Source organism: Plecotus auritus (genome assembly GCF_963455305.1).
Source record: "Plecotus auritus genome assembly, chromosome: 8".
Classification (NCBI taxonomy): domain Eukaryota; kingdom Metazoa; phylum Chordata; class Mammalia; order Chiroptera; family Vespertilionidae; genus Plecotus; species Plecotus auritus.
In genome coordinates this window covers 27,416,028-27,430,609 of record NC_137782.1, presented here as the reverse complement: position 1 = coordinate 27,430,609, position 14,582 = coordinate 27,416,028, and the positions used below count along the sequence as shown (strand labels likewise).

Here is a 14,582-nt window from a genome sequence, read left to right as displayed (position 1 = left end):
GTAAGTAGTCTGTGTCATGCAATTTGGCCAAACACAGGAAGGTGTAAGTGGGAGAAGAATTTCCCAGCATCCACCCTGCAGATCCATGAACAGGCCATGTCTCCTTTCTGATTGGTGCTAAAGATCTCGAGAACCTAGGAGGTACCCCAAATTAAAAATAATTTTGGTCCCACCCCCTTTTGAACTGCCACCTGGTCCTTGCCCTCATTATCCTCCTCTTGGGGGCCAGATGTCCCTGGAGGATGCTGGAATAGTTACTCAACCATTTTGAGCACCTACTATGAGCCCAGCTCTGAACTAGTGATGGACACATGGCATCTCTAAATAATAGGTAGCATCGTTCCCATTATACAGATGAGCAATTGCCCAAGTCACACACCTAACTGTAACCAGTATAATATATCTGAAGTATGAACCATTTGAACCCTGCATGTCTTTTTTTCTCCATGTTCAATAACACCACTTCCCACCTATTTAAATTAAGCTGCCTGGCTACTCAGCTTGCTTGATTTACAAAAACTAAGCCGGGAGCCTCAAAACCCCTGAGGAAAGGCATTTCAGAGGGAAAGGTATTTCAGAGGGGAAGGCATCAAGAACTGAGGCACGTACTAAAGGTCATCATTTAGCCCTAACCAGTTTGGCTCAGTGGATAGACCATTGGCCTGTGAACTGAAGGGTCCTGGGTTTGATTCCGGTCAAGGGCACATGCCTGGGTTGCAGGCTCGATCTTGTGTGAGGCATGCAGGAGGCAGCCAATCAATGATTCCCTCTTATCATTGATGTTTCTATCTCCCTCTCCCTCCTCTCTGAAATCAATAAAAATATTAATAAAATAAAATAAAAAATAAAGGTCATCATTTAGCTGCAGGTGTGTTTTGTTGAGTTTAAAAGCTATTTTTCAATTAAGAATCCATTGATACTATTTTTAAAATCAGGAAATTTTGCATGGAAGTCTGAATTTCTAGATTTCCTTGAAGATTCAGATGGTCAGGCCACATCGGGCTCACATTTTTACACAGCGGCCACCAGCAGGAATTGGGAATTGGGTGTCGGCGCTCCCTTTAAAGAGGGCCTGTGTTTGCCCGTCTCCACAGACCTCACTACTCCCTACTGCCTAATACAACAGGCTTACTCTTGGACATTCCCCGCGTGGTCTATGAGTTTATACCTTGACCAAAAGAGAGGAGAATGCACCCTAAGACTAGAAACGCATTTCTCCTAGGCTGACAGGAAAGGAGAGCTGAGAGAGGTTTGGGAGTCTCTGGAGAGAGAATTTGATCTGGAGGGGCCCCACGGACAGATTTTAGCAGGGATGTGCTGGTAAGTGTTTAACAACTGCTCTCCAGGGGAAAAGTGTGTGTGTGTGTGTGTGTGTGTGTGTGTGTGTGTGTGTGTATGTGCGTGTGCATACACACACGTAAATTCTGCTGGGATGAAAAATGTGTTTGTTGCGCAAAATTTACAAATAATATAAACACTTTCTTGAAAATGCCCTTTGTTATAAATTCCATAATGCCAATTAATTCTCACGGAATGATTTTTATTTTTTGGCAAACTCTTGTATGCACAAACAACTATTACTGCAATTGAGCCATGGCTGGACAAAATTAGACGACAAATAATCACCTGAAGACGCTCACAAGTGGCGTTCCAACACGCATGCTGGTTGCAATTTCTGTTTACATTGATGAGTCAGAGGAAAGTAAAACAATGAAGCGGTAAAACAATTGTCAGAACTCCTTCATCCATGGCATGAGCAACTTGCTTGCTAAGCTGAATAAACAGCTCATATCATAAAACAGTATTTCCTCCATTTTTTGTACCATTCACAATGTACTGGCCATAGACACAATGGACATAGTGTCTTATTTGCACGTTCTATCTGTCACAGTCTTAAGACTGGAAAACCAACAAAACAGTACATCAAGCCCTGATCTGTAATGTTCCCCCCTCGGTGGTGCCAACACACTCCCCATGGCCAGTTTTCATGGAGGTGGAATCAGCAGGAAATGCCCAGGCTCCCCCGTGTCCCTCAGAAGATGCAATAGATGTAAGTAACCTCCGGAGCACAGATAGTAGTAAAATGTGGTAAAATGAGGAAGTGATGCGTTTTTAGTGTTTATTTCCTTTGTTTTTAATACAATTTATTTGATTATGAGTTTAAGTAATTTAATTTCCTTTAATGGTTGTGTTTAACTGTGTTTCAAGCTTTCAAAAATCCTGAAAATTTAACCGTCAGCTCTCAGAGCCAGTAGGAGCCAGCACCAGCACCCCACTGGCCTGAAGGGAAGTACAGTCACCCCAACTTACGATGATTCAACTTATGATTTTTTCACTTTATGATGACGTGAAAGCAATACGCATCCGCACTTGGAATTCTGAATTTCCATCTTCCTGGACTAGTGATCCATGGTACGTACTCTCTTGTGACGCTGGCCAGCGGCAGCGAGCCTCAGCTCCCAGGCCGCCACTCCATCGATGACAAGGGACACAACCGGTACCCGACAGTGTTTTGCTAGATGGTTGTGCCCGGCTGCAGGCTAATTTATGCAGGTGTTCTGAGCATGTTTAAGGTAGGCCACGCTAAGCTTTGGTGTTTAGTAGGTGAGGTGTACTAAATGCATGTTTGGCTTCACAATGGGTTTATTGGGCTGTAACCCCATCACAAGTCGAGGAGTATCTGTATGTAGAAAGGAGAGGAGAGAAGTCGAGGGACCAGAGTTTGTGGGGGCTGTGCCAGCACCCCCCAGCTGAGCAGCACGATGACAAAATCTCGCCTGATGCCAGCACCCTGGGCCTCCTCTAGCTCTTCATTCTCAGCATCCGGGAACTCTGGCCAGTCCCTTCCTTCAGTGACCACTGGCTGAACTACCTGTTCAATCTCTATGTGACTCACCCATGGGGGGACAACCCTTCACAATGTCCCAAAGGGGGGAGCATGGGTACTGAGGTGAACAGACACCCCCGACTCCCTGATTAGCTGAATGGGACCAGCCGAAGATCTCCCAGATGGAGTTAAATACACCCCGGAGGTGAACTCACCCCCATACTGCAGAAGCGGAAACTGAGGCTTGAGGGAGTTGTTACTCACCCAAAGTCAACAGCAGCCAAGAGGTAGAGGGAACACTGACAACCAGGTCTGTGGGCCTCCAAACCCATCTCCTTTCTGCATGAAAGGGCAGCCAGCACCATCCTGGAGACAGCCCCGGCAGCTCCTTCCACGCTGGATGTTAGGGCACTTAATTCTGGACTTCTCTCGACCTTCCCCCTAATGAAACTTACATCCTCCCGAGAGATGACTAGCGACTTGAGAGCAGGCCCATGTTGAATATCTGTTGTATTATCAGCATTTAGAATTCCAATTCGTTTGTGTCAGAAGAGATCTTAAAAACCACTTGGTCCACATCCCTGACTGTACAAATGGGAGAAACTGAGGCCTGTGGTCATACAGCAATGACACCAGCAGCATCAGGACTAGAACTCAAGCCTCTGGCCGACCAGTGTGGGTTGCTGGTTAATGGTAAATATTCCAGATAAGAGAATTAGAGGGGTGAACAAAACTGATTTCCAAGAGTCAAAGGAGCAGGCTTCCCCCTCGCTGAGAAGTCCCAACCAGATGAAACAAAAGAGCAAAGACCATGGCATCCTCAGCTGGATTGAGGGGGGATACCAGAAGAGCCTTCCTGCCAGAGATTCTCTGAGAAAGCCCAGGGCACAGTGGAAACTCCATAAGAAGTTCTCATTATAAGTACTGCAGAGATGTGCAGGGCCAGTGGGGAAACTGAGGCAAGAAGGCAGCTCCCCAGAAACCCTCAGAGCCTGAGACTGAACATGAAGACTTTCGGGTTCTCAGACTCTCATCCCTTTCACCCCAGCACAGAAGACCTTCTCTGGAGCAGGGGTCAGTCTCAAAGAACCACCTAGAACTTGTGCTCTGGAGCCCAGGATGCTGGATCTCGTCTGCTAAAACCATGGGCCCAGCATTTCCCAAGCAGCGGGGCTCCTCAGGAAGCCGCAGAGACCTTGATGCGGCTGTACTGGACGCCAGACGTGCTCTGCCTGTGGCCAAAGCTCAGAGGGAACCTGCCAAGCAGAGAGTGAGCAGAGTCAAGGGGGCAGGGCCTGGAAGCCTTCCTGGAGGAGACAAGAGTGGAACATCCCTTAGAACCCCCCATCGCCACCCCCAATCCTACCTGTTCCTTCCTACTTCTGGCCTTAATATCCATTTCCATCTTCTGAATTACCCAGCTACTCCTCTTGGTCTCCCTGTGTCTCCGCTCACCGCCATGTGCCCCTGAGTCCCCAGCTCCAGCCTGACCCTACCCTTCTGTTCTAACCTCCTGTCATTCCCAATTACAGGATGTAAAAATTCCTGTCAGCTGGGCTTAAAGTCAAATGAAACTTTGTTGTAGGAAGACTCCAAACAACTCAAGGAGAACAGCTCCTGTAGGAAGCCAGGACAAAATGCACAGCATCTGGTAAGAGAGGCAAGAAGAACAGAAAAGCGCTCTCTTGCAAAGGGCGAGTCTGACAGCTCAGCTCCTGCAGGGAAGCACTCGGACTGGATGGGACTCTTCCCCAAGGCCCGCCCTTCCCCCTTACCGTCTCCTCTGGAATTGCTGGTCTATCTCTGCCAACGACTGGCCTTTTGTTTCAGGGACAAATAAATAGATGAAGCCCAGGCCAAGGACAGCGGTCAGCCCGTACAGCAGGAAGGTCCAGGACAAGCCGATGGTGCCTGGGAACAGGGAGTGGGAGTGTGGGCCTGGGCGCAGCCAACTGGCTGGTTTCGGGTCATGCAATGAAAGTCAGCCCGCCTAAAGAGCATTCTCCAGATGGCCAATTTGCAGAATGACCAACAACTGTCAGAAAAATACCTTAAAGCGGGAGTAGGACTGATGGTCCCAGAGGCCAGCAGAGGCAGGGCTCAGATCCACAAACGCTGCCCAGGGCATCTTGTCTTTCTGGGACAGCCCACTCACTCACATCTAAAACACGAAAGGGTGGAGTGTGCCCGGAATCAGAAAATGGGAACAGAGGGAGACTACTGCCCACCTTAGCAAAGGAACAGCTGCAGGAGGCAGCGGTGGCAAAGCCCAGCCCTGAAAAAGAATCCTTAGTGATTCATGAATTGAGCATGCAGGGAAATGAGTTTCAGCCAGTTTGGCCCCAGTCTGATTGGTCTGGGAGAGAAGACAGAAACCTTGGTATCCTAGCCTCTCCCTCTTCCTGGACACTCAGGGGGAGCCAGGGTCTCAGGGCCAGCGACCAGGACCCCTGGGATGACCCTGACTCCTTTGAAGTCAATCAGCCCAAGAGAGAGAAAGGAGACTGTAAAAAAAGAGACCGGGTTGAGCCAAAAACACGAATGATGGTTCGGCTGCCATTCTCGCCTCTACCAGCCAGGGCCACGCCTCCTCCAAGGCGCCTCCCCTGACCAGCCTGATCTCCACTTAATCCTTATATCCGCAGGGAAAGAGCTGGGCTGGGAATCTGGAGGGCTGGGATCTCATCTGCACACTACCTGGCTGGATTTAGGGAAGACCTATTTCCCCAACTGTGAAATGTGGATGATAAGGGTAGGATACAATTCTAATAAACCCCTCCCATTCTTCCATCTACTCTCTCATCCACTCACTCATTCCCCTGAGGGAATGCTTGAAGACCAAGGCAGTCGGGAGAAGTCTGGATTCCCTATGACTGGGGTGGGAGATACCCATGTTTCCCACAGACCCCCAGCAGTGGTTGTGCCTTTGAGGAAGAAACGCTTGGCTGCAGGGAGTGGGAAAATCATTGAACCCTAAGAATGTGGGATCCACAATGAAGGCCCAGACAACCAAGGGTTACGTTGGGCCAGGAGCATCTCAGAGACCCTTCCCCAGTGTTCTGTGCCCATAAAATTCCCACCGACCCGCCCCCACTTAGACTGGGTTTGATGCTAGGTAAGAAGAGACATGTCACCCAAACTAGATCTGAGACTTTCCTGCTGGCCGGTGAGCATGAGCCAGTACGAGTTGGCTCATGAACAAAAAGAAAAGGCTGCACTGCGCACCCTCTGGTCTCAGACAAGTTCTCACCAGTGTTGGTGTGGACTGTCACCTATCATGGGGCTTGGAGGATTTTACAGCGTGTCTGAGGGTTCTGGACGTCGCCAGACACTTCCATGGAACATGTGCACAAAGTTTTATTTGAAGAATAGTTCTGCTGCTAACAAATAGGAAACATTTAAAAACTCTCCGCTCTGGAGTGGGGACTTTGGGCTACAGAGAAGAGATTGCACTTGGTGGAGTGGGGTGACATCAGAGCCCCAGACTCAGGTCTCCACCCAGAGCTCATGCCCCTCCCCCCACCACACTAATCAGAGATGCTCCCCTGACCAGGAAAAGTGGGTGCCTCAGTTCTCCTCTTTCAGCCTCCACTCCCAAGTCATCCATGGAGCCAGCCCACACACTGGTGGGGCCTGGGATGAGGCAGAAGCCTCACAAATCAGATCTTCTGTTGTCTTTGTCTCCCAGCCTTGCCTCTCCCTTTTTCCTGATACCAATTTTCCTTTGGGGTAGACTCCCCTCCAACTTCCGGTCCATGCGGTTGGCAGAGGCTGTCCCTGCCCCCTGGCTCCATGGTGGGTATGTGACCCAGACCTGGAGTCAAGGGGTGGAGACAGCCCTCCAGCCACAGTGATTGGTTCAGGGATGGGCATGTGATCTTGATGAGCCAATGAGAAGCAATACTAGGTCTTGGGGTGGAGCCACTGGGAAAGAAATGCTCTCTTTCCTTGGGGCTGCTGATGTGAGGTTGCTGGCGGTCATCTGTGCCACCAGGAGGGCCTGCATGAGAGTGAAGCCCACAGTGTGGGAGGCAGAGCAGAGAGAGATGAGATGGCCACAGTTTTGTTGGAGCTTCTGGTGCTTGACGCCAACTGCCCTCCTCTTTTCAATTATTTAAGACAAAAAATATTCCCTTTTGTTCATAAACTGGCTTGCCTTGGATTTTCTATCATTTATACCCAGACTGATAAGGAGGTTGCTCCTGGATCCAGAGGCACTGGACCGAGGAATGAGGTGAGAGCACTCACCGATGAGGTCGAGGAAGGAGAGGCTGATGAAGAGGTTGGCGGCCCAGTTGAAGCTGCTGCAGAAGGCGAAGGCCCTCCCTCGGATCTCCGCGGGGTAGATCTCGCTGAGGACCAGCCAGGTCACTAGGACAGGAGAGCAGGGAGGGCTCCTAAGCTGTGGCCGGACTGGGCAGGCACACAAGGTCCAGCAGGCAGCCTTCCATCAGTGTGATTCAAACTGGGTAGGCTACGGAGACCAGATTCTCCCCAGCTGCTTCCCCCACAGGCTGTAAGATCCCAGAATCCCTTTAGAGTGACCAACACCCTTGGTTTCCCCAGGACCAAGGGTGTGGATGCCTGGGACATGGGACTTTCAGTTGATCACCCTATTCATTAAATTCCCTTCAAGTTCTTTGAGTGAGCTATTCAAGAGCAAATTCAGGGTTTTAGGTTAAATGATTTGGGGGCTTTTTAAAAGTAAACAATATTGCAAACATGCAGTCAGGCCCTTGCCCTCAGGAGCGCCTGCACGTAAGCGAGGAGCCCTGAAGCTAAAGCCACACTGGCTTCATGGTCAAGCGCCCTCTAGTGTCCCTCCGAGACCCTGAAGGGCACCATCCCCAAGCTTCCCCTTAGGAAGGGTAGAAGGTTCAGAGCCACCTCCAAGGAACTCGCACCTACCTGGTCCAAATCCAAAGGAGAAGGCGCTCACAAACACCATCATGCAGACCAGCGCGGTCCAGTGCAGCAGGGCACGCTCCGGGGCAGGAGAAGGGGGTGCCGGGGAGGCGGTGCTTAGGACTGGCACAGGAGGAGCTGTGGGATCCCCAGCTCTGGAATGACGCTTGGTTTTCTCAGGAGTTGGCGAGACTGGCTCCTCTTGGTTCTTGCTGGTTGTTGACAGTGGATGTGAAGAGAAGCCCGTTGGCGGGCCAGAGTCTGCAGGGAGGTTCAATGGCCTGGTGGCATTGGGCATGGCCAGGCAACTGGGGCCCGAGTCCATGGGCACAGCAAAGCTGACCAGGCCTATGCCACTGACGGACAGGGCCATAAGGGCACAGCCAGCTAGTAATAGGGCCCTGCGGCCTGCTCGGTCCACTAGCCCCATGGCAGTCAGGGTAGCTGCCACCTTTACTGCGCCAAGCCCCACTGAGGCCAGCACAGCTGAGGATCCCCCACGGAAGCCAACTGAGTGGAAGATGGTGGAGGCATAGGACAGCACATTGGGCTGCCCTGTTAGCTGCTGGAAAAGCACCAGCCCCAGCCCCACGGTGGTCCGGCCTCGCATGTTATCCCGCTCCCTGAAGAGGTCCAAAAAGGAGTATCTTGGCCTTCCCAGGCCCAGCTCGGTGGCCTCCCCTCCCTGGAGGGGGATGAGATCCCTGTGGGCTGCAGCATCGTCTGTACCCGCAGGGAGAATGAGGAGGCTGAGGGACTGCAGGAGAGCAGGTGCAGCAGCCCAGCCAAACATATGCCTCCATCCCCGGGAGACAGTGGCCAGCGCGTAGTTGAGTGCATAGGAGAGCAGGATGCCTACAGTGATGCCTGCCTCATAGAGGGACACCATTACCCCCCGCTGCCGTGGCCCCACCAGCTCTGACATATAGATACAGCAGGCCATGGAGGAGAGGGAGATGGCAAAGCCAGCGGCTGAGCGGCCCAGGACCAGCCAGGCCAGGGAGCCAGCCAGGCCCAGGCTCAGGCTGCCTGCCAACAGCACCAAGTTGCTCCCCAGGATGGCTTGTTTCCTGCCATAGCGATCAATGAGGAAGCCCCCTACCAGAGAGGCGAGGAGAGCCCCCAGGAGCAGGCTGCCCACCAGGAACTCCTGCTCCAAGCAGCTGAGTCCAAAGTCGAGCTGCAGTGGCAGCAGGGCACCTGATATGACTGCCAGTTCATAACCAAAGGTCAAGCCACCCAGCAAAGACACAGAGGCACACAGGGGCAGGAGGGGTGGTGGGCGGCCTGGAAAACAAAAGTGACAGGGGCCGAGTTCAGAATGGTTCCTTGCTAGAGCCTCCCTCCATTCAACCACTCCTCCATTTGACAGTTGCATCCATCTATCCATCCATCCATCCATTTATTCATCCATCATCCATTGATCCATCCACTCATTATCCACCATCCATCCACTTCCTTCACCCATCTCTCCCTCCATCCCTCCACCCATTCATCTACTTCCTCCATTCACCCAGCCATCCATCTACCCATGCATATATCCACTCCTTCCTTCATCCACCCACCCCTTCATCAACTACTCTATCCACTCACCTATCTATCCATTTATTGAACCATCTATCCACTCATCCACTCCTCCTTTCATCCATTCACACATCTATTTATTGATCAATCAACCCATCCCTTCATTATACACTCTTCCATTTATCCTTCTACTCTATCGACCACATATTCATGCATTCATTTGTCCATTTGCATACCCCTTAATTCACCCAAACATCCATTCATTTATTAATCCATCTATTCACAAATATATCCTTTCATCCAGCCATATGTGTATCCCATCCCTTATGTACCCACCCACCCACCCATCCATTCAACCATTCATTCAAAACGTATTTATTTGGCACCTGCAACACTAAGCTGTATTCTTAGGGCTGGCAATAATAGGAAAAGGCAGATGATGAACAAATAAATCTGTGCTATAACTTCAGGTGGCGATAGGTATCATTTAAAGAAGCAGGGAAAGGGGGTTGAGAGTGATGGCGGACTTCTGTTTTAAATAGGGTAGTCAGCTAATGCCTCTCTGTAGAGGGAAAATTTGAACAGAGATCTGAATGAAGTGACGGTAAAAGTCATATAAAAGCTGGGTGAATGACATTTTAGACAGAGGGAACAGCAAGAACCAAGGCCCTGAGGCATGACCATTTTTGGTATGTTTGAACAATAACTATTAATATTAATAGCTAGTACTTATGTGGCACTTACTAAGCACCAGACCCTGTTTTAGGAGCTTTATATGTATTCACTCACTTCATTCCTCATTTACAACCACCCTATAACATATTATTATTAGCATCCTCCTCCAAGGCACAGAGAAGTTAAGAAACTCTCTGAGTCACACAGCAAGTAAGTGGCAGAGCTGATGTAGCTAGAGAGTGCAAGCTTTAATCACTGTGCTATTCAGCAAGGAGGCCAGCGTGGCTGGAACCCGGCAAGTGAGTGAGAGGAGATGATGAGGTCGGAGAAGCAGGCAGGGTAGATCATGTATGTGGAGCTTTGTAGGTCATGAGGACAATGATGAATTTCATTGTCAGTGGGTGGAAGCCTTTGAAGGCTTGCGCGGGGGAGAGAGATGGTCTATGGTAGTCACCAGCACATGTGGATCTTGAGCACTTAAAATGTGACTAATGGGATTAAGGAACTGAATTTTCATTTTATTTCATTTTTATCCATTTACATGTAAAAATAGCCACATGTGGCTAAAGGCTACCACATCGGCAGTTCAGTTATACAGTTTACTCTGAAATTTTAATCCATATATTTAAACTTAAATGTTTCTGGAAGCATCTAGAGTAATCCAGGAGTATCTCACGCCATGCTAAGTCCTAACTCCTTCACATAATATCCCAGGCCCTTCATGAGCTGGCCCCAGCCAAACCACCCAGACCTGACAACATTCATAACATTGTAACCAGATTTATTGAGTGTTTTCTCTGGACCAAGTGAGTTACTGCATGTAAAGCACTGCTTTGAGCATTAAGTACAAAAACTCATTTGATTCTCACCACAACTTTAGACGGTGGGGTTTTGTATTATTTAAATGAATGAATAACTGATCGTCAGAGAGGTGAAATGACTTGCCCACGGTCAAAAGCAGTAAGAAGCTGTGCCTAGATTCAAAGGCAGGCTGTCTGGCTCCACAATCCATTCTCTTCACCATTCTCTTCACCATTCTCTTCACCACTCCACTAGGAAACCTTGGCATAATATGATTTCACTTGGTTCTCTCTTATTTCTGCCTCTCCCCATCTCCGTTAGGCAATTTTTGTACAGATAGAGGAGTTTCATGGGTGGAAAAATCCCCCCTTTCTGCTAACCCTTCTTCCCATCATCTGGCCTTATTCTACCTGTTCATGACCATCAATAAACACCCCGGGGAGATCATGCTGCCCAGGTCCTGCCTCATCGTTACCTCTCTTTGCCCCACCTCCCTCAGTTCTTGGAATTTACTGCCGGAAAGGAAGGTCTTCCAGGCCATGTGAGGCAATCAAGTGAAAGCACAGAATCTGTTTGCTGTATCCTAGGTTCCTCTTGAGGTGACAGGGAACCCAGCCAGAGAGCTCACAGGCAAAGATGACCCTACAGGTTTTGCTGGAAAACGCATCAGAACAGATTCTGGTCACAGTGGCAAGAGAACAAGGAAAAATAAATGTGAAATGAAATAGTCATAATAACCAGTGTCATTTATTGAGCATCTCCTCTATGCAATCTTAGGTGCCTTCTCTCAATTCGTCTACATAACAATGCTAGGTGGTACTGCTACAGTTATCCCCATTTTACAGATGAAGAAACTGAGGGTCAGAGTGTTCTCATAGCTGAGAAGCAACAGGATTGGGACTCAAATGCTGACCCATCTGAATCCCAAACCTACATATTTAAGAGCTTTGCTGAACTGACTTTAAGCAAGAAGGGCCAATCAGAGATACATGGGGTGTGAGAGAGAGCAGGAGCCAGAGCTGGAGTTGGTCACCATCACCCTGTGCATCAGAGGCTGTGTGGTACAGTGGTTAGGAATGCAGCTGGAACCAGAGTGCGGGTTCTATCCCAGCTTCTCCTCTTCACCGCTGTATGACCTTGTGCAGCTCACTTAACCTCTCTGAGCCTCCTCATCTATAAATGAGGATAATAGTAATACCCACCTCATATGCCTACCTACCTGACAGCCAGTGTTAGCTATTTTGAGTCTCCACAGAAGAACCCAGAGCGAGTTTTTAAAACACAACTCAGGTCATGTCCCACCCAAGTTTAAAATCCTTCTCCAGCTTCTCATGTTATTTGGAATAAAATCCAAACTTCTCACTATGGCTACAAAGTCCCACATAATCTAGCCCTGGCCTACCTCTCTGACCTCCCTTTTACTGCTCTTCCCTTGCCCAATGTGCTCCAGCCACAAGGCCTGGACTACTCCAGCTCACTCCTGCCCCAGGGCCTTTGCACTTGCTGTTTCTTCCACCTCGAAGCTCTTCTCTCGGATCTTAGCAAGCTCAGTTCTTTTGAGTGATAGCTCAGCCCCAATGCCTCCTACTCCAGGAGGCCCTCCTGCCTGCTTACTTAAAAACCTGCCCCCCTCATCACTATCACACCACCTCATTATATGTGTTCCACTGAGCTCCCAACCTGTAAACCTATGTCTGCCACACAGTAGATGAATGGAGGGCAGAGTGACCCTTTGAGGCTTCTGAATCCTGAGAAAAATATTAAAACCTTGGTCCCCCATAGCAACAAAGAATTCCTTACTCCCACACACCGTCCTGCATTCTAATCTCCTCTGTCACTGCTCTGTTGAATCATCTCCAGAGCAGAGGTTTTGTCTGTATGCTCAGGGCAGCATCCTCAGGCCTGGGAACAGAGGTGTTCGGTTTATTAATTAGTGAATTTGCTCCTTGCGGAGCCTCTATTTTTTTTTTTTTTTTCAGAATAGAACAGAACAATTTCCCTTGCCTGGGATTGTAAGGCTTGAGGCAGTCAGGAGAGGACCTGGCCCCGAGTAAGCGCTCAGCATTAGGTAAGGAGCACTCTCAAGTCACTTTTTCCTGGGCAGAAAGGAGCATGGAAGGGAGTACGCCCAGGTCCCTTCCCAGGCCCCAGCCAGGGCCTGGAGTGCGGGGCTCGCCACCGAGTGGGCGGTCCCTGGTAGGGGTGCGCAGCCAGGGCGGAGGGCACCCGCACAGATGAGGTCGCGGGGACTCTGTGCGGTGGGCAGCGCCCGATTGCGACTTACCCATGGCGAGCAGGACACCGCGGGGTGCTGCTAGCACGGAGTGGCCAGGCGCGCATCCCTGGGCCGGAGTCCCAGCCAGGCCCACAAACTTTCTGGCCGGCCCGCCTCCGTCCCTCCCCCTCTGCCTGCCCGCCCCCAAGCCGCTGCCACGTAGGCCAGCCCTGGCCCCCTGTGTCTGGAGGCGTGACAGAAGGGCGCCTGCGCCTGGCTGAGGGCCACTCCTCGCAGTTCTCCAGGGAGGGATGCCTCTCACCATCCTCCCCGGGGTGCTCCCCACTGTCATCCCTGTTGGAGCCCCCACATGCATTCCCCTCCCGCTCCAACCCCTGTAGGAAGACTTCAAAATCACTGCAGTCCACACTTGTCTGGCCACCAGCATGTACACACACACACACACACACACACACACACACACACACACACGTACGCACATGCCTCTACACTGATGGGGTCACACACATACCCACTTCAGCCACTCAGACACTCTCCCGTGGACTCATCCTCCAGTCATTGGACACAGGTTTGGACACCTCCCAAGTACCACAGGCACTGTGCTAGGCCTCGGGGATGGGCTGGGAGAACAAGACAGACAGATTTGTTTGTTCTTGTGCAATTTGCTTTCCAGTGGGGGAGGAAGAAAGTTAAATAACAAGCCAGAGAAATGCCAGCTAGTGATCATGGCTGGGGAGAGAATGAAACTAGGGTGATGGGGTAGGCAGGCAGGGGTGGCTGCTTTAGCTCGGGTCTGGGAAGGCTGTCCTGAAGAGGGGATATTTGGGCTGAGACCTCACGTTCCAGGCAGGGCAGAAAGAGCTTGTGGAGTATAAGGAGCAACAGAAATGAAGCCAGAGTGTCTGGAGCATAGCACGTGACGGAGAGAGTGGAGGGAGATGGGGCCCAAGAGTGGGGTTGGCAGGGGCCCGATCATTCGAGGCCGAGGTGGGAAATGTCGATTTTATTCCAAGTGACACAAAAAAATAATTGAGGCATTCTAGTAGGTTATAGGGAGTGAGAGTGGAAACGGGGAAACTTTTGCAGGTGAGAGGTGGAGTTGATTTGGACTAAGGCAGTGGTCGGCAAACTGCGGCTCGTGAGCCACATGCGGCTCTTTAGCCCCTTGAGTGTGGCTCTTCCACAAAATACCATGGCCTGGCCGAGTCTATTTTGAAGAAGTGGCGTTAGAAGAAGTTTAAGTTTAAAAAATTTGGCTCTCAAAAGAAATTTCAATCGTTGTACTGTTGATATTTGGCTCTGTTGACTAATGAGTTTGCCGACCACTGGACTAAGGTGATAGGAGTGGGGATGGAGGAAAGTGGGCAGATCGGAAAGAGACTTGATAAGGACCTACTGATTGGAAAAGGTGCAGCTTGGGGCGGGAGAGAACATCTAGAGTTCTGTTTTGGCTGTGTGACGTTTAAGGTGCTCACTCAGCATCCCTGTGTTAATAGGTGGGGTGTTGGATGTAAGAGTTTGGAGTTCTGGAAAGGAGCCAGGCTAATTCTCACTCTCAGGAAAAAACATATATATGGTCACAGGCTTTTCTCATCCTATGCTCATACACAGACA

At 50.2% G+C, this 14,582-nt stretch overlaps 1 protein-coding gene across 1 annotated transcript; it reads right to left on the bottom strand.

The window, feature by feature from the left end:
* Positions 1-2,136: 2,136 nt before the first annotated feature.
* On the bottom strand, positions 2,137-13,103 carry SLC2A10 (solute carrier family 2 member 10). Its single transcript, XM_080683501.1, has 5 exons — positions 13,017-13,103; positions 7,736-9,019; positions 7,076-7,198; positions 4,603-4,738; positions 2,137-4,083 (listed from the first exon to the last, which is right to left on the bottom strand). The coding sequence occupies exons 1-5, from the start codon at positions 13,018-13,020 to the stop codon at positions 4,005-4,007; spliced, it is 1,626 nt and encodes a 541-aa protein (XP_080539627.1). The 5' UTR covers positions 13,021-13,103; the 3' UTR covers positions 2,137-4,004.
* Positions 13,104-14,582: the final 1,479 nt, after the last annotated feature.